Source organism: Rattus norvegicus, chromosome 2 (genome assembly GCF_036323735.1).
Source record: "Rattus norvegicus strain BN/NHsdMcwi chromosome 2, GRCr8, whole genome shotgun sequence".
NCBI classification, from domain to species: domain Eukaryota; kingdom Metazoa; phylum Chordata; class Mammalia; order Rodentia; family Muridae; genus Rattus; species Rattus norvegicus.
In genome coordinates this window covers 151,889,784-151,909,906 of record NC_086020.1, presented here as the reverse complement: position 1 = coordinate 151,909,906, position 20,123 = coordinate 151,889,784, and the positions used below count along the sequence as shown (strand labels likewise).

Below are 20,123 nucleotides of genomic sequence, written 5' to 3'. Positions count from 1 at the left end.
ACTAAGTTCTTGACAACGATGGAGGATTTTTGCAAGTTGGGTGGTGATTACTTTGGAGGTCAAGCATGGACCACTGCTAGTTTTGTGGGAGGGGAATCCTGAAGTGTTCTGGTGGCTGGAGATTAGAATACTGAGGTGGGGAGGAGGGAGAGATAGACAGAGCATGGTGGGGGTGGGGGGAACGTGTATACAAGAATGTGTATACACCTGTGCCACTGGCATATGTCATTGCTCATACTTACACACAGTCCTAGAGACCTTTCCTGTCTTTATGGTAGCCAGCATTCCACATTTTCTGTACATTTGCTGCCAATTCCAACAGTGTTTGGCCTCTCTAGATACCTAGTGTACTTTTCACCACATCCGGGGCTTCTATCACATCACGTCTAGACTGTTATGTGCTGGTGCTTGGAGTGAGGGAGAAGGGAAGTTTGGTAAGCCCTTGTGCTAGCAATGAGGCTTTCTGGGTAACATCCCTATTCTTTGCCTTTTGAGAAGAGAAATCCCATCCTGCTGCCGGCCAGAGCCTTGCTAGGGAGGGAATGCTTTGGGAATTAAAGTATTCTTTCCTCACCGCCCGGTAGTCTCCGGCAGCTATAACAACTTAGATCCGGGGTGCTGTTTCATTCCTGCCCCTGGCACGACTTCCTCTATAAACATCTCAGGCAGACAGTTACACATGAATTCATGCTTAGACCTATCAGTTGCGGTGTGACATTGGAGTGCACTGCCCCACACAGAGTGAACCACTGGGATTCGAGCGAGGAACTTGTTTGTTAAATAAGCAGAGGACAGCCCTGGTTCCATGTATAACGTAAGTGTGCTGTGCTTCTTACAGCGTTGTGTTTCCTGCTGCCTTGTCTAGGACACTGCCTGGAGACACACGGTGACAGTCCCTGGAGTTGGCTAGAGGGGCTGTAATACTTACCTGAATGGCACCAAGGTTTTCAATGAGTTGTTCAGGAGTGGATGATCCCAGCAGCACAGAGCTCACACCCTCGTTTCTCAGGCACCATGCTGGAAAGAGCAAAGCATTGGGTCAGGGTTATTGATATGCTTATAATTTGTGTGTGTGTGTGTGTGTGTGTGTGTGTGTGTGTGTGTGTGTGTGTGCATGCTTGTGTGTGCATGCGTGTACATGTGCATCTGTATGTAGGATAGAAGATACACTATTTTCTGGGCTTAAAAACTGAAGCAGCACCCTTCTTGTTCAGAAGTTTAATGGAGTCCATACATTTGAATAGTAGGTTTGTGGCTTTCTGGCTTTCTTGCATTTTGCTCCAACTACTAGAGTTCAACATAGTAATATATTGTTCATGAAAATACCCAACATTGCTCACCAAGTACTAATGTCTGGAATCTTGTTTCTGTCAGGCTCCCTTTCTGTCTTATACGTGGTATCACTTCCTCATCTGTCAACCCTTTGCACCGATTATCTCAGTTGCTTTTTTACTAACTCTCAGAGCCCCAGTCCTTCCTCTGCTTTAACAAATCCCATCCAAACTGAACCTCTGTTCTCTAATTGGGTCTAGTGGAGTAAACCTGGGACAACCATAGAATTTCATAGTCTGGCACCTCTTATGTCCCCTTTCCTTGCCATTTTGCCATCGGGCCTTAGCCAGTCTGACAAACCTCTTTGGTCCTTGATCATCCTTTCGTGTACCCTCCCAAGGTGCTGCTAGCTTTTCTTGTTTATTTGAGGCAGGGTTTCATGGAGCCAGGGTGCTGCTCTCCAACTTGCTATATGGCCTGAGATTTTCCTTCCTTTACCTCATGAGTGCTGGGATTACAGGCATGAACAACCGTGATCACACAGTCATTCTGCTGTTCTTGCTGAAACTGCAGAGTCTGCATTAAACATGCTCTTTAATTCTAAAGAAAGCATTAAGGTGTGTCGTAAGGTCCCTCAGGCATGTGCTGAGCCAGCTCTTCCTTCTTTACTCCCTCAGTGTGAGGGTGTTCACATCCTGCAGCCAGAGAGCAACCCTGGGAGTCTGTTCTACTCTGAGGCTTCAGGAGATCAACCGGGTCACTAGCCTGGGTACTAAGTGGCTTTACCCAATGAGCCATCTCTCCAAGCTTCATTTCCAGTTTTTTAGTACGGTTCACTGTAATTTTTTTTGAAGATTTTTTAAAAAATTTTTTATTGGGTATTTTATGTATTTATATTTCAAATATTATCCCCTTTCCCCTGCCCCTCCCCCTGCTTCTATGAAGACGCTCCCACTCCCTCCCACCCACCCACTCCCACCTCAACACCCTGGCATCCAGGCTTCTCCTATTGATGCCAGATAAGGCCATCCTCTGCTTCATGTGCAGCTGGAGCCACGGCTCCCTCCATGTGTACTCTTTGGTTGGTGGTTTAGTCCCTGGGAGATCTGGGGGCGTCTAGTTGGTTGATATTGTTGTTCTTCCTATGGTATTGCAAACCCCTTCTTGCTATAATTTTTAAACTTTTAACTTTAGTAGAGGCAAGCTATCAACAAATATTCTACTACTGTTTGCACAGACTTTACCACTGGCTGTTTATCTGTCTGGGTCAATGTATCCCATTTTGTTGTTGTTTTGTTGTTGTTGTTGTGTTTTGCTATTATTTGCTGCTGTTTCTTATTAGTATCCCCCCTCCTGGAATTAACACCTATTTTATTATTGCTTTCTCAGTTGACATGCTAATTCTAATAAATCATCTAGTGACATTTATATTCCTCATCGCATGTCCCTCACAGTATTGTTCGAAGCCTGGGTCAAAGAAGGTGAGACAATGAGTGTGAAGTACTCATAACATAGCGAGGCACCCGATCACCTGAAGTTTGAAGGCTTCTGTATTCAGTGTGGCAGTCATTAATCATGTGTGAGTACTGAGCCGCTGTTCAGGCTGAAGATGCCTCAGGAGTAAAATACATGTTGATTTTTGAAAACAGGTTGAAAAAGAGTATTTAAAAAGCCTAAGTAATTTTGTATATTATATATTGAAATGATAATTTGGGTGGTTTGTATTAAATAAAATGGATTATTAAAATGAGTTTCACTTCTATGTTTCATTTAAAGCCTTTTAAAAGTGTTTGTTTAGTTTGTATGAATGTATGCCATACGCCTTCAGGTGCCTGTGGAGGCCAGAAAAGGTATGTGGGTCCCCTGGAGTTAAACCACTGGACGTGAGTGTTGGGAATCAAACTCTGGTTCTCTGGAAGAGCAGAGAACACTCTTAACCACCAGCTCTCTCTCCAGCTCCTGCTTTTCTTTCTTAATATGGCCACTGGCAAATTTGAAAAGAACTAAGTAGTTCCCATTATGTTCTAATGGACAGTGCCAGTGCGTTTGTTTTTCGGGTGGCCGTGACCTTTCACGGACTACACAGCATGAGGAGAACAATTTTCACGGCTGTTGGAAAGGTTCCAGGGGAAGCTGCCCTTGCAGTGTCATCTTTCAGGGTGGCAGGAGCCAAGGGCCTCTGTGTAGCTCTGTTTCTCAGTCTCTCACCCACCCTGTCTTAGTACCAATGGGGGAGCCAGAAGAAGTGGGTGTCACTGTGTGTGACACAGTTTTAATTTATTTTTTATTAATTTTTAATATAATACATGTTTATCATTTCCCTCTGCCACAGGTCCTCCCAGGTCCTCCCTAGCTCTCTACCCATCCAACTTTGTTTTCTCTTTCTCCTTTCTCTCTCTCTCCCTGTTTTTCCCTCTTTCTCTCTTGTTCTCTCCACCTCTATGTGTGTTTTCACTGATATATTCTCATGACATTGTCTTATAAGGGAGAAAGGAAAGAAAAAATATTACAGCATATAGAAAATTCTGGGAAACCTTGAATAATTCTCTGTTGTGTGTACCAGCATTTGATGCTTCTGAGCTTAGCCTGTCCCTATGACAGGATGTGGATCAACCATAGAAAAGGTATGTGTTTTAGTAATATCAGCGAAAGCCTCCCCTTAGTCCAGAGCCAGTCTGTTATCCCCTCCCATTTCTTACCCACAGCCAGCTGAGGTAGTGTGCATCCCAGGCGTTCAGCAATTGGAGAGAGGTCTTTCAGCTTGTTTTGCTGTTTTCTCCCTTCTTCACTTACAATCCTTTCCTTCAACCACTGGTAGCACTGGAAATAATGATAACACAGATGTTAAATCAATAAAATATAAGAACCTCAAGTGAGGCTGGAGAGATGGCACTCATCAGTTAAAAGTGTTCACTGAGGGGCTGGGGATTTAGCTCAGTGGTAGAGCGCTTACCTAGGAAGCGCAAGGCCCTGGGTTCGGTCCCCAGCTCCGAAAAAAAGAACCAAAAAAAAAAAAAAAAAAAAAAAAAGTGTTCACTGCTCTCTCAGTGGACCTAAGTTAGATTTCCAGCACCAACATCAGGCAGTTCACAACCACCTGTAACTCTAGATCCAGGGGGGTCTAATGCCCTCTTCTGGTTTCCAAGGGCCACCTGCTCTCATGTGGCACGCATGTATACCCATGTACATGAACGTAGGCCCAGCTTTCCATTCAGAGCTGGCTGCCACATTCTCTGCCCCCCAAATCATATTTTTGCATTATTCTTGTAACGTTCCTTCCTTTTGCCTTATTCCATCCTGTGATGGTTTGCATATGCTTGACCAAGAGAGTGGCACTATTAGAAGGTGTGGCCTTGTTGGAGGAAGTGTGTCACTGTTGGGGTGGGTTTGGAGACCCTCCTCCTAGCTGCCTGAGGATGCTCAGTCTGTTCTGGCTTCTTTCAGATGAAAATGTAGAACTCAGCTCCTCCTGCACCATGCCTGTTTGGAGGCTGCCATGCTCTCGCCTTGATGATAATGGACTGAACCTCTGAACCTGTAAGCCAGCCCCAATTAAATGTCCCTTATAAAACTTGCATTGCTCATGATGTCTGTTGACAGCAATAAAACCCTAACTATGACACATCTCAAATCTCACTGTTATTTTAAAATATTTTACATATGTGTATGTGCATGTGTATGAGGATGGCCTTGGAGGCCATAAGAGGATGTTATGTCTGTAAGAGCTGGAGTTACAGGCAGTTGAGAGCCACCCAGCATGGGTTCTGGGAACTCAATAGAGGTCCTCTGTAAGAGTAGCAAGTGTTCTTAATTACTGAGCAGCCATCTTTCACTTTCTAATATAATGATACAATAATTATAACAATTGGGGTTGGGGATTTAGCTCAGTGGTAGAGCGCTTGTCTAGGGAGCGCAAGGCCCTGGGTTCGGTACCCAGCTCCGAAAAAAAGAAAAAATAATAATTATAACAATTACAATAATAATATTATTATGGGAACTTTGTGTTGACTTCCTCTTGTGGTTCCTTTTAATGTCACAAATTAGAATCAATAGAGTATTTGTTTAAAGGACAATCCAGGAAACTACTCTTAAGTGAGTTTCCTTTCCTAAGTATGAAAATCCATTCAAGGTTTTCCACTGCCCTTCTTTGCAGAAGGATTTGCTCTTAAGGGAGATGGGACTTACATCTCTGATGTACAAGGCTAGCCCTGACCAGCAGCAGCCCCGGGGAAGGACTTCTCTTCCTTGCAGCCGTGGATCTGCACGTTCCCAGAGGGAGCAGGAAGCTCCACATTGGCAGTTGGCTACAGCGACTCCTCCCGCACGATTTCAGTAGGCTGCTGGCTTTTGTTTTATTAAGTATTTTCTCATTGCCAAAGAAAAGGATAACCACATTATGTTTTATTGTGATTTTTGAAATAATTTTACAGATGTGAAATGCAGAAGGGCAAGGTGCCCCAGTTCTGTCTGCTCCTAGATATAAAAGGCTTATGGGCTGGCTCCTCGCTTGGGACTTTGCTTGGGGAAATGGCCAAGGCGTTCCCAGCTTCAGCCTTGAGAAGTCTCCGATTCTTCCAGAGGAAAGGCGCCTGAAGTGACATCTGCAGAGATGACAGCTGGTGCCGATGGTGATAGGTGGGTGGCTCTGAGCTACAAGCCATGACCAGGGCACTGCCTATGTCAGATATCCCTGCATAGCTGCAGATGCCTTGAGTAGGAGAATATCATCACCTTACTTCACTTTCATGATCTCTCAGGAGAAGCAATATCTCTGAATAGGTCTCAAACACAAAATGAGAAAGTAGTAGGCAAACGCTTTCCAACACTTTTAAAAAGTGAGTTCCTGAGATTTCAATATGTAGCAGGCATTAAGAATATTTGGTTTGTTTATTCTATTTTCGAAATATATGTAACAAATTCTTTTTCTTAAGATTGGTATATAATCCGTGTGTGTGTGTGTGTGTGATGCACCTACATCAACCATATTAGACTTGTAAAATAAGGAGGATTGGCCTGGAGAGATGGCTCAGAAGGTACACTGCTTGCTTCACAAGATGGAAGACTGGTGTTTGGATCCCCAGCACCGTGCAGAACCAGGGATAACGGGGATAACAGTATGTGTCTGTAACGGCAGCACTTCTGCAGTTTCATGAAAAGGGCGGCAGAGACAGGTGAATTCCAGAAACCCGTGCGCCCGCCAGCCTGACGTGTGTAGCAGTCAGCAACAAAAAAAGACACCCTTTCTTACACTATGGAAGGTGAAGCCTGACGTCTGAGTTTGTCTTCTGACCACTACATATGCACAGTGGGATGTGTGTGCCCACACGTATATAACATCAACATTTACTTATTGAATTCCTCTCCTCTGACTTTCAATACTGAAAATTTCACTGTTGGCTTATCAATGGAATATATAAGGAGCTAGAGTTTTAAGAAATATAGTGTTTTCACTACTTTTCTAAAACCAAAGGAAACAGGGTTTTTTTTTTTTTTATTAAAGCAACAGCTTTAATTTCTGTTCAAATAGAAACGTGCTAACAGTGGGAAGAGATGAAGTATAGTTAAATATTATTAAATATGAAAGTGACCCTGTATTTTGTAGGAAGGGTGGTGGCGAACATGGTTGCCACTCTGGATGGCACAGTGCTGTGGGTCTGTTGCTCCATAGTGCATCCCTTCACATGAGTTTCTCTGTGGATGTCTCTTGAGATACTTCTCGAACATCATGGTTATCCACCTTGGGCCATGTATTCACAGTGACCAGCAGAGAGTCCAGTACTGAGTAGATAGTAATATTTCCCAGGGTACTAACTAATTGTTAAGATTTGTTTGATCTCATGTTTAGGGTTATTACAATCATTCTTAATTTATTGAATCATGTGCCTAGGTTAGAGAGTATCAGTTTTTGTTTTAGAATCATCCACAAGTCATTTTCTAGGAACGTAAGTGTTTGGCAGCTGAGCGACCTTCCTGCTTTGATGATTTCATCACGTCATATTTGTAGCACGTTCTTTTTACCTAACGAAGTCATGTAATATGGCTGAATGATCAATGTTTTCTCTTTGGCTGCTGTTGTTGGTCTCACAGGTTGATTACTGTCTAACGTTGGTCATTCTTTTCTGGTCTGAAGCTGGCAAAGAAAAGATCTCTTTTCTTCTAGGACATATTCTCTTAAGGGTGTAGGCTTGTGGCTATCTGTTTTCCTGCTCTAACTTCATTGTCAAGATCCAAGTAGTGGAAGAAAATGGCACATTCATATTAGAGGTAAGTAGAGGAGACAGAGGACGAATACTGTCCAGTCCATAGACAGGTCTACTGAGCCCAGGCCCACTCTAGAATTGTCTTTGTGACAGTAGAGTTCTTAGAATGAGATTGTTCACATTGAGGTCTGGTAGTGGCAGCCAGAGAACTTGAAGCCCGTGTAAGAAATGTTGATGGAGTAAATAGAAGCACATACAACTCAGTAGTTGTATTAAGCTTTGTTCTTAAGGCTAGGATGTGAGGACCACAGGAGAGTGGAAACCCTTGGAAGCAGAGGAGAGTGTGCATTGCACTTGGGTGGGAGGTGCAGTAGCATGGGATTGTAGACACAAGGACAGAAAAGTAGACTTGACTTAGATTCCAAGAGGATTTGGGATTTATCCTGTAAGCAGTAACTGAGAAGTTATGATAGCATTTTAAAATGGGTTTTTAGAAGGACAACTGGCCACAAGGGTTGACTGTTGAGAAGAGGGAGGAAATGAAAGCATCCAAGTTCAGTCCTGCAGTAAACCTGGGAAGGGAAGAGGAAGACCTACATTAGGACTGTGCGTGGGTGGACCTGAGTGGCAGGGATGTGGTCTGGGGAATTTGGATGGAGCCTGGCTAGGTGGGGAGGATGAATAGGAAGAGGTAGCAATCTGACATCTGGATGGCTAGATCTTGGGCAGAGGCATTGCTGCTGTTAAGGAGGGTTAAATATGAGCAGAGGGTATGTGAGCGTAGATTCCATTAGGCTTGACAAATAGCCATGGGGCGTCTAGACTGGAAGCAGTGCTTTGCTTTCCAACAGAGCAGCCAGAGCTGATGGCAGTGTAAGAGGAATGGGGCCAACCAGAAGAGGTTGCCCAGAAAATTCCCCGGCTAATCTTGCTCACTGTAAGAGCCCTGGAGAGCCATTAAAAGAAGAAGAAGAAGAAAAAAAAAAAAAAGATTGACTTTTCACTTGTAGTTCAGTATAGCAGACACAAAATGTTAGCATTTCAGTGACGTAATAGCAGACAGTTCTGTGAGCTATTTTTAGGCTGTATTAAAAGTTGCCGCTGTATCTTTCCACTTGCCTTAATTTTTCTACTAGCTCTATAACTTAGTGTGGAGGGTGCTATGCTATTTGCTTCTTTCATCTTCATTTTTATTTTTCCCTTCGGTTGTTCTGCTTAAGTAGCTTTCCCCAGAGCAGACATGTTGCTCTGGAAACACTTGGTTGATAGAGCCGAGCCTGGAGAATTTGTGCCGCCTGCAGCCTTTCGCTCAGACAGGTTCTAAGTGGTTGCCGTTAACGTTCCAGTAGCACTTGATTTGACTGACTTCATGGAAGCCACTCAAACATTTACCCAGTTACTTTTGAGCTCAGCCACAGCCAAACATTTCGAATGTTCTCCCTAGCCACTTTCTGCTCTTGTTAGTATGTTTGTGGAAGTTTTCCATCAGTGTATGAGCTTTTTATCAAATAGTGACAGAGGCATACCGACCGGACACAGCACAGCTACAGTGTCCCTTTGAGGACCTGGGTGTGAAAGGAAACAGATGTCTTCAGGGAAAGATAATTCACTGACATCAGGAGGCCTGGGTTCTCATGGCAGCTTTATCTGTTGGAGTTTATGGTCTTAATGTTGTTTAATGTCCTCGGGCTTCATTTAATTCCTGCATCCAGCAAAGCCTGCCTCTTGCAGGATTATGCTGAGGACAAATAGCCCGCATATGTGAAGTGCTTTGAATTTTTTGGGAAGCCTGTGAAAGAGTACACAGATGGTCTTCCAGCTTAGAATTGTTTGACTTAGGGTTTTCTTACTGATATGCAAGAAGTGTATCAATACAATCTCCGTTTTTCACTTTCAGTACAATGTCCAACAGATTACATGCGATAGCCTACTCATCAGTATAAAAAGAATTGGTTTTAGATGATTTGGCTGTCTTTTATTTTTGTTTTTTCAAGATAAGGTTAGGCTAAGCTATGTTATTTATATGTTAGCCATATTAAATGCATTTTTGACAGGGCATTTTGAGTTTCTAATGTGTTTGTCTGGGTATTACCCCATCGTAAGTAGAAGAGTGTTTATACAGCAATTTTAGCTTAGCCACAACTATTGCTACCCATCTGTGTCTATGTCTCATGGTGAGGATAAAAGGAAGGAAAACAAAACTCATAGCTCACTGCTGGGCACATGGTAGATGCCAAGTAAAGACACAATTCTCAACATTCCTTTTGCTTACGGCCCTTTTTTTTCCCTTCCTCTTTGCCACATCCCTGCCTAAGATGCCTTTTTTCCTCATGGACTTGTTTAGTGTCTGTTCTGAATGACCTTCAGTTTTCAGGAACAAGATCTCATTAAATATTCTGAGATAACTGTGCTTTGATAATTAAAAAATGAGAACACTGTCATGTCAGCATGCTTTGGGGGCTATTTATATCTTGTGATTTTAGAGAACAAACACGCCAAAAGCTCAACTCTTATAGATGGAAAGGAGAGTAAAATCCTAGAGCCTTGAGAAGGTTCTAGCTAGGGAGGTGTTGGTGGTCAGCTGTCTCCTCCCATCGTGTCGTGTGCACCCCACCCCCAACTACACTGGGAAATGTCTGGGCTTGGCTTGGGTTCTGCTAGTTCACTGCAGGCTGGAGACTGGGTTGAGCATATACTTTCTCTTAAGATGACTTTGGCTTGTCTGAATTTTTAAGATTCCTGTATTCTTTCTCCCTAGATACTACAGAGTAATTTGTGATTCTAATGTTGTAAAACATTCTCTCAAGCTTTTAAAACACAGGCATCTTGTTGTCAATAAGGAAAGATGTTTGTAGTGCTCCCCACTGAGGTAACCATCAGGAAGGGGCCTAAGATGGGACTGAGCTATGAGAAGCGAACGTATCCCAAGTATGTGATACAACCAAACAAAAATGCCATTAGGAAACCTACCATGTGTACAACGCATGGCTAAAAAAGTAAAATAAAAGCCTCACTGGGCAGAGTGGAGGCTGGTGATGTCATGTTCTGTATCTGTCTCTGGAGCTCCCCCCCCCCCCTTTTTCCCCTGTCTCCAAAGGCGTGTAAGCCAATCTCAAGCTATACCTAGCTCATTTTGTTTACCTCAAATGGGTTAAGCCCTTACAGCTTAAGTATTGTTTTCTAAAGAACAGGAAAATTAAATCCTCTTACATAGAAAAGGGATTTTAAATTCTGTCACTTCTAGACAAGGAACAAAATGCCCTGTTAGCAGAAGAATAAGTAAGAGTGTAGGGGACTTGCATCTGCAAGTCAACTAGGTCATTGGACACGGTCTTCCCGTCCCCAGAGACTCTGTGCAGGCCGATTATGAGGAGCTGACTGATGCCTGGCCAGCAGCAGAGACCTCGGCAGGGCTGAGGGGGCCCTGCCAAGGTCATGGCTGGCCAGGGCCACAGTGTGCTCAAGCCGGGAAGCCCTGGGCTGCTGCCCTGCTCCTTCTAGTTCATCTTCTTCCTCCACTCCCACCTTCCCCACACACATCTTTTTCTAGAAGTTGAGGAAAATACCTTCAGTGAAGCTCTAGAACTTTCTGGCACCCCATTTCCATATTTTCCTGAAATAATTCCACAAGCAAGTGGAGACCATGTCATTGCACCAACCCCTGTAGGGAGAAAAAAAAAATCAGCAAGAATACACAATCAGAACCTTGTTTATGCCAAGTAGGACTAAAAGTGAGGGCGTATTTAAACAGCTCTGTCAGTCCTGGAGGAAAACTGACCAGATAAATGAGTTAATACCAGCATCCATCTTTCCATTACACTTAGGACTTACAAATTGTGCCTCGTTCTTTTAGAGACCAATTAAACATGCACTGTCTGTCCCTGGGAGTGAGTCGTAAGTGAACCTGGAAATGTGACTTGTTCATGATCTCTTTGTGGCCAGTTTATTGACCGAGAGATAAGAGCTTTTCCTTTCGAAGGAAGCCGGTACTCCACTTACCACTCCATTTCTGGTGCTACCAGGTACCCAGCACAGCCTAGCACAGAGCAGATGCCTGGTCCGTGATTGAATCAGTATCAGCTATTGTTGAGCGTGGATTGTTTTTAATCCAGCATTTTCCTATTATTTTTAGTAATCTCTAAAAACCGCTTTGGTATATAAACCTGAAAAAAAATGTGGCTTACTGATGTTTCTAATATCCAAAGTTCTTGTGTTTATATTGTTTATATATCCTCACCCCCAGGCACTGCTTTCATACAAACAAATTGTACCTGACTTGCTGTTGTTGAGTTTGTCCTGTCTTACCCAGCCTCGGGCACAGCACAAGAGACAGACGTGGATATCTATGTGATTGTGAACGCTTTCTCAGCCTGTTCATGGATGTACGTGTAGGCTAGAAGAAGCACTATGCAAACCGAGTTTATCTACTGGATCCTGATTGTGTGCATCTATGCAAATCAAGTTTATCCATGCCATCCTCTCTGTGTGAGCATTTTTTTGAACACCTGTTGGGCGTATATATTACAGTCAATTTACGACTCTGTGACTGTTATCCTAGTACTTTGTAGACTAACTGTGGACCTACCTGATCCTGCCACCATCTCTGAGATGCATAGCCCTTGTCATCTCTATCTTGTAGTAATTGGGGACATTTGGGAAGACATATTCCTAGCACCCCATGTCCCCAGCCGTTGATTGTCATATTGTGAAGAATGATCAGATGTGATTGTGAAGATTACCTATTTTATGGTAGAGCTCTGGCAGCTGGACCTCCACCTTTTCTCTCTGGAAAAGATGATACTCAGCTTGCTCACAGACAGGCGGGATCATGTTGAACTGCCGCGCGACAGAGTAGGCTTCCTAGGGGCAGAGGAAAGTGTAGCTAAGTTTATTCTGATGAGCATTGGAGCTTCGTTTTCACCGGGGATCTTCATTTCAGTGGGTTGAATAAGAAGCAAGGAGGTAAGTCAAATCCATGCCAAGTTATGGCCGTAAATATCACCAAGAGAGGCACCAAATGTGGGGAATACTCTATTCACATATCTCATTAGCTCTGAAATTCTCTCTGCCCTTTTGCCCGTGCTGAAACATGGCATTTCCCATTTGCAGATCTGGCCCTTGTGTTCTAAACTGCTGGGCTCCAGCCCTCACTCACAGCCATCTCCTTAAGGACAGGGCTGATGCTAGAATTCTAATGGCATGGTCTTGGGAGAAAAGTCTGCAGAAGATGCAGACTTAAACATGGTACCTGAACATGGTACATAATGGCAAGGTGCCCGGAAACCATAAAAAATGGACACTAGCTCACCATGATCTCCATCGCGCTCCACCTCGAGGTGCCCCAGTACATTGCCATGCCTTGGTTGATCACGTGCGTCATGGCTCGAACGATTTCTACAGAAGCGCAAAGAGTGTTTCATGAACTCAGCTACTTTACAGAGTTGTGTTTCCCCCTCGTCTTTCCAGAATTTAGAATTTTTCTTTTTTCTCCCCCCCCATCTTTATTAAATTGGGTATTTCTTATTTACATTTCAAATGTTATTCCCTTTCCCAGTTTCCAGGCCAGCTTCCCCTTAACTCCTCTCCCTCCCCTTCAGAATTTAGAATTTTAATGTGATCATTTGATTACTATAATTACTCTCCGCCCTGGTGACAACATTCACCATCAGTGGTTTGGAAGCTTGACAGTTCTCTTAGGTAAACTGACACTCATTTTCAGTTTTCAGAAATATTCAACAGTATTAAACATGTAATGACCATTGCAGGTTCTTCCTTTACTAGTATAGCATCCCTTGATGGTTCTTGTTCTGATAAACGAAGCTGAGTGGCTGGTTCACAAAGTGATCAGGGAGGGAAGGCATTTGTCATGACTGTAGAATGTCGAGTCACAGAGGATGAACGAACGGCCTGTTTCTTCTGCATGGTGGATTTGCAGAGCCGTTCCTTTCCCTCAATAGCCATTTAATAGAGATGACTCAATAACTCTAGCAGCAAGATAAACATATAAAGTGCAGAACAAACAGCTGAGGCCACAGGGGCTCAAAGCCCACTTTGACACACCCTGTCCTTGGCCACTTTGAACCCAACATTGTTCTAGGACACCCATGTAATTGATCTCACCAGGGCCTGCTGGTGGGCCCACCCAGTTTCCACATCTGCCTCTTTTCAGCTTAACATCACATTTCCTCTCCCCAGAGGGTGGAGCTCAGCTAGTCCTCTTGGCACCAGCCAGATGAGACATAGAACTAGGAGGCATGAGGAGTTTCAAGTTCAAGTTAGCAAAACCCTCCAAAGCTTACACAAAGCAGGTTAACCACACCCCTGGGATGCCAGATTCCTGGATGTATTTCAAAGGTCAAAGTCTTGGGCTGTTTTGTTCCCAGTAATACCTCAAGATTAAATGTCCTTTAGCAGGGAATTCTCAACGTAGAACTGGGGTAGATATGTTCTTTTCTCATTTTTCTTTTTTCTCCTTTCCCTGCCTCATCTCTTCCTCTCTTCCTTCGTGCTTGTTCTTTGAGGCAGAGTGTCACTGTGTTACTTGTCTGGATTGGAATTCACCTATGTAGGACAGGCTGTTCTTGAATTTGCAGCAATCCTCCAGTCTCTGACTCCCGAGTGCTATGATTACAACTGTATGCCACTGTTCCTGGCTTGGAGTAGATGTAGCCTTATTTGTATTTAAGTTGATAGCGGGTAGGATTTGGATCGAAGGAGCCAAGGTCAGGGTCTTACCATCTTCGTTATTTGGCTTACATGTATTGTTTTAAGGTTTCCTTGGTTGGTTTGTTTTGAATACAGGGAATGTTTTTATTCACTACCGTCTAACAAAGAATTTGGTTTATTAGCTAAACACTTCCTTTTCTTGTGATCATGTATCTTATCAAAGCACCTACCTGTAAGGTTTATTTATCCTTTGTTAAATAAATGTGATAAAAATGTAAGAAACCTTCCCTTCTTTAAAGAGTGTACAAATGGGGATGGTAAAGGTTTCTGGAAATTGAGGCCATTTTTTTTGCATCTTTGCCCTAAATTAGCCACCTGCACCATTGCAACAAGTTCCTTCCTGTCCCTTCCTGTTTCTCCCCAAGCTGGGAGCTCCTCCAGTCACTATGCTCTTTAGGTACCTGTTGCTTTGGGAGCTGGACATGCCGAGGTGTGCCAGATGTGTTGGTATCACTGAAGGTGTTCACAGAGAGCAAGATGAATTTGAAGGCCGTCTGTTCTCTACAGACAGGGTGAAGAAGACAGAGAGGCCCTGTGGCCAAGCTATGTGACGTTACAGAAGCCTGTACCAGAGCAGTTAAAGCGGAAATTGTGAGTCTTCCAAGACGCATTCATTTACTTGTTGAACACATTTGGTGTAAAATTCCTAGACTTGGGGAGTTTAGGATTCGGTGGCAAGGATGGAGAAATAAAGAAGTGATTATAAAATATGAATATTATAGAAAAACATGAGCAGATCCAGGTAGGAAATGAAAGAGAAGATCTACTGAGTTAGGGCTAGGAATGTCCCACTTCCTGTCATGTATTATGTTGAAGCATTGAAACAAGTTAACTGGACTAAGCCTGGGAGAATAGCATTGTAGGATGATAGACACATGTGCAGACCCTGCAGGCAGGACAGTGAATTCCAGGGAAAGGACGGCAGGTAGCAGAAGTCCAGCACGGAAGGGCAGGAGAGAGATAATGTTGCCAGAGGACAACGAACCAAACTGTATGGAAAAGGTGGGTTGTTGCCATTTTTAGGCGAGGGAATGAGAGACATCTCATTGCAGTTTGCTTCTCAGAAGGCCATCCCTGCCTGTGTTGTGAAGAATCAGTGGAAGAGGAAGCCCTGGAGTACAGGCCTCTGGGAACCATCTGTCATGTTGCAAGGGTGGCCTGCAGTTGGGTTTTGGTAATTAAGACTGAGTGTGCTACCTAGTGGGCAAGAAGGAATCAAGGTCTTCTCCCAGATATCTGACTGTTTGTAGCGAAGACAGAAATGGTAGAAAACCTTTGTTTGTTAGGAACTGGAGGGGATGTGGAGCTGAAGTGGCCGGATACTTGAGATAATGAGTGGCCGCTGCTGGACACTGGTGTGTGTGGACTGCTGCTTACTGTCTGCGCTAAGTCATAGCAGTGGACGTCTGAAGAGAAAAGGAGAGTTTTCCATTGCCAGCTTCTAGGCAGAGAGAGGACCCTGTGCAGTCAGCTGACTGACCAGGAGCCAGAGGGGAGGGACATTTTAGAGCCAAGAACAGAGGGTGCTTCAAGGAGGCCCACAGGGTGGAGCACAAGGTACGATCACGTCAGATGCTGCAGAAGTGTCTGCTAGAACACACACACACACACACACACACACACACACGCACGCACGCACGCACGCACGCACGCACGCACGCGCACGCGCACGCGCACGCACGCACACGCACGCACACGCACGCGCACGCACACACGCACGCACACGCACACATGCACACGCACGCACACACACGCACACACGCACACGCACACGCACGCACACACACACACACACACACACACGCACGTGCACGCACACGCACGCACACGTGCACGCACACACACGCACACGCACGCACACGCACACGCACACGCACGCACGCGCACGCGCACGCGCACGCGCACACGCACACGCACACGCACACACACACACACTATAGAGCACGATGAGAGCCATTTTAGTGTCACTGAAAGACCCAGGCCAGGCTGGCGTGACGGAAGAATGGAGGGCAGGCAGGTTTGGAGACAACCTGCACAACTCTTCCACCAGGTTTTCAAAGGAAAGAAGCACAGAAAGCACTAATCCAAGGAATGGCGGGAGAGTTATAGTCAAAGATGGAGAGCTGAGAGACTGTCTGGGTACCGCTCGGGATGACCTAGAAGATGGGTATCCCTGATGAGACCCTATGTGAGACTGGGAAGAGAGGAGAGAGAGGGAGGAGGCAGGTGCTTGGGGCTGGGAACACTCACCAAGGACCAGCCCAGCTGGGTTTGTGGAACTCAGTGGGAGACGGGGTCTTGTTTGATGTTATCTTCTCAATGGACAGTGACGGTGTAAAGGGTGTGGTGTGAGGTGTGGCAGAGGTGCACAGCCTTTACTTGCTGGCTACGCCTTCTTTCTGTTGTGTGTGGCTCTGAGGAGAGGGCAGGGAGGAAGGGGGGAAGGGGACACTGGGAGTTCTTGTCTGTGGAGGAGGTTATTTAAAAAGAAAATCCCCAGAATTTAGCTAACAAACAAGAAAGTCACCTTTTTGGTGACTCAGGTGGAATTTTACATGGTTTTTCGTAGTACTAACTTGTGGACACTAGAGGGCAGCATTGTTGAAAGAAAAAATCCTACCACATTTTACTTGTGAATTATGGAAATTCATTTTATTTATCTATTTTGACCTTGATAGAGAAATCTAAGTGTAAGATTTTAAAATAAAAGCGATTTTTATTGTTTGCTTATCTATTTATTTGTGTGTGTGTGTGCTTGTGCCATAGTAGCTGGTGGAGGTCATAGGTCAGTTCTCCCCTTCTACCATGGGCGTCCTGTGGAACGTGCAGTAAGCACCTTTATCTACTGAGCCATCTTGACAGCTCATGCATTTAAAGGTGTATAATATCAAAACATTGATTCTTAGTGGAGAAAGGACAATAGAATGAATATTTAAGGTGCTGTGTTCATACTCTGAGAAAGAACACTCTGGAAATGTGGTAAAGTCTGCCTCCCCAGGACTGATCCTGGTTCTCCCTGTCCAGATGTTTCTAGAAGCCTCAGCCCTTGCTGTTCTCAGCTCTGCCTGTACCCTAAAATCAACCCCACCCACCATCCCTAAGACCGAGCTCTTAAATACTGCCCATGCAGAATGCTACACTGAAGGTCTAATATGTTAGTCATGCTGAGGCCCTGGAGTGAGTATTTTAGAAACTTGGTCTAGTCTATTCTCATACATGGCCTGCAGTAAGAAGCCCTTAACTTGTACCTCTGGTCTCAAGGTGCGGTGTCTAGGCAACAGCTGTAGTAGCAGCCAGGAACTTATTACAAATCTAGAGTCCTAAGACTAATGGACTGCAAAATCATGTGGCCGAGTCTGTCTGCCCCCTGAGGTTGAGCACCACTCACTCTACGCTTCCCAAGCAAGCCATCTCAGCGTTGAAGTCCTCCATGCCCCTCTTCCACATTCTCCCAATCAATGCTTCATGCTTGCCTTAGTACTTATGTGAGGGGATAGGAAGATGAACACACGTGCACACCCATGCACACCCACGCACTGACATGGATCTGATCATGAGAATCTGATAGAGCTACCTGGTTCTGACTCTCAGCTTCCTTTAACGAGACTTTATGCTCCCTCCCCTCTTCTTCTCATTTTCTTCTTCCCTCCCTTTTCATTTTCTCCCTTCTGTCTCCGAATAGAGTCTATGTAGCTCAGCCTGGCCTAGAACTTGCTAGGTAGGTAGCCCAGGCTGGCTTCAAGTTTGTAGTCGTCCTGGCTCAGTTTTCTGAGTACATGGATTAATAGATATGCATCTGTAATTACAGATATGCCTGGCTTATGCATGTCTGTCTGTCTGTCTGTCTGTCTATCTATCTATCTATCTATCTATCTATCTACCTACCTACCTATCTACCTACCTACCTATCATCTATCTAAATGGCCACAAGATTTTGTTAGACCTTCCCAACCATTCTCAGGTTGAAATCAACCTTCTTTAACCTGATGTTTCTCCCTGGGGCTCCGAGGCCTCAGGGAGCTGACCTTAATAAATCCTTCAGGTCAGGCTTGCTCTCCAGGTATCTTATTTCCATCTGTAACACTAAGGGGCCATCTACCCTATATAATTTGTTTGAGAGCCTGTATGTAGATGATTTGAAGCACCAATGTTAGCTGCCCAGCCAGTGAGTGGAATGTGGCCTCAGTTCCTCCACAAAAGCCTGGCTCCCACAATTTAGTACGTTCTTCTTTCAATGATGTAGTTCATCTGTGTTTAAAATATGCATTTCATGCCAAAGGGATTGGTACAGATACTTGGAGTAAAAAGTTTTGGATGATAAATTTTTAATTTTGGAATCAGACCTCACATAAAGAACACAGCTTACAAACCCTGCCTCCATCACCTTCTACTGAATAAGAAATGGCCTGGATACCTTGAGAGTTATGAGCAGATAATAAGATCGTATGAACAATAAAGCATGAGGGATAAGGACATCAATGTGTAGCAATTAGTGTTTAGATCAAATGCTGTTACTCAAGTGAATCTGGGCATGAGCCAGAAGTCTGAGAGACTGCACTGCAGTTTCCTTTGGCTGGAGGTGAGGAAACAGAGTGGGAGGCCACCGTATTTGGGCAGGACTAGAAGCTTGCTTGCAAAGTGCTGGGAGAAAATCCAAACTTACTGTGCTCAGTACTAATTTTCTGTATATTTCCCAAGCTTTATGTAAATGTGTAATTTATTTTTGTAATGGAAAAAGAAAACTCATCAACTAGGAGAGGCTCCGTTTAAATACTCTGTGTTTAACTAAATGCTGCCATTTAGAACTAGAAAGTGTTTGAACATTGGCAGTGTTACATGCCTTGAGTTTTATGGTTTCAGAGGTGCTTCTTTTTTTAAAAAATATTATTTTATTTATTTATAATTCACTGTTGCCCCTCCCCTCCTTCCTGGTCCTCTTTCTCACAGTTCCTCATCCCATTCCTCTTCTCCCTTGTCTCTGAGAGGGTGCTCCACCCCCACCAGGCCTCAAATCTCTCTGGAGGATTAGGTACATCTTCTCCCACTGAGGCCAGCCCAGGTAGTCCTCTGCTGTATATGTGTGTGGGGTGGGGGTTGAGAGGGTTTGGAGCAGACTCTGTATGCTGTCTGGTTAGTGGCTCAGTTTCTGGGAGCTCACTGGGTTCCAGATTAGTTGAGACTGCTGGCCTTCCTGTGGGGTCATCCTCCCCTTCAGCTTCAATTCTTCCCTGAATTCAACCATAGGGGTCCCCGACTTCAGACCAATGGTTGGCTGTGAGTATCTGTATCTGTCTCAGTCAGCTGCTGGTAGGGCCTCTCAGAGGACAGCCATGCTAGGCTCCTGTCTGTAAGCACATCATAGCATCAGTGATAGTGTCAGGCCTTGGTCCGCCCCCCCCCCCCCCCATGAGATCTATCCCAAGTTGGGCCAGTCACTGGACCACACTTCTTTCAGTCTCTTTTCCATTTTTATCCCTGCAGTTCATTTAGACAGGAGGAATTCTGGGTCAGAAATTTTGACTGTGAGTTGGTAAAACTGTCCCTTCACTTAAGGCTCTGTCTATCTACTAGAAGTGGACTCTCCAAGTTCCCTCTCCCCAGTGTTTGGTCCCATATTGTCCTGGGAGTCTCTCACCTCCTGGGTCTCTGGTACTTTCTGGAGGGTCTCCCCATCTCCCACCCCTTGGGGCTGCATATTCTCATTAATTCTCCTGACCCTCTGGACTTCTTTCCTGTCCTCCCCACCCCCATCCCTGAGCTTGTTCCCCTTTTCCCTTCCCCCTCCCCTCTCCCACCCAGGTCTCTCTCCCTCTGTCAGAAGCACTTCTATAAGAGGCAAGGGTTCAATTTTTTTTTTCTGAAATTTTCAACTTTTTCTCAGAGTTATACCTCTTTATATATATGCATTATACATTATAGGCCAAG

The 20,123-nt window shown here is 44.6% G+C and overlaps 1 protein-coding gene across 4 annotated transcripts in view; it reads right to left on the bottom strand.

Moving 5' to 3' along the window:
* Kcnab1 (potassium voltage-gated channel subfamily A regulatory beta subunit 1) overlaps positions 1-20,123 on the bottom strand; it is a 466,662-nt gene that overhangs the window by 3,730 nt on the left and 442,809 nt on the right. For 3 of the 4 annotated variants that reach the window (XM_017590798.3, XM_039102125.2, NM_017303.3), the window contains exons 9-13: positions 12,781-12,866; positions 12,212-12,332; positions 11,039-11,133; positions 3,972-4,092; positions 929-1,017 (exon numbers count right to left, since the gene is read on the bottom strand). In XM_017590798.3, the coding sequence (XP_017446287.1) occupies positions 929-1,017; positions 3,972-4,092; positions 11,039-11,133; positions 12,212-12,332; positions 12,781-12,866 (512 nt within the window). Of the gene's footprint in view, positions 1-928; positions 1,018-3,971; positions 4,093-11,038; positions 11,134-12,211; positions 12,333-12,780; positions 12,867-15,985; positions 19,544-20,123 lie in introns of those variants that run through there. The other variant, XM_063281680.1, reaches the window with a different exon arrangement.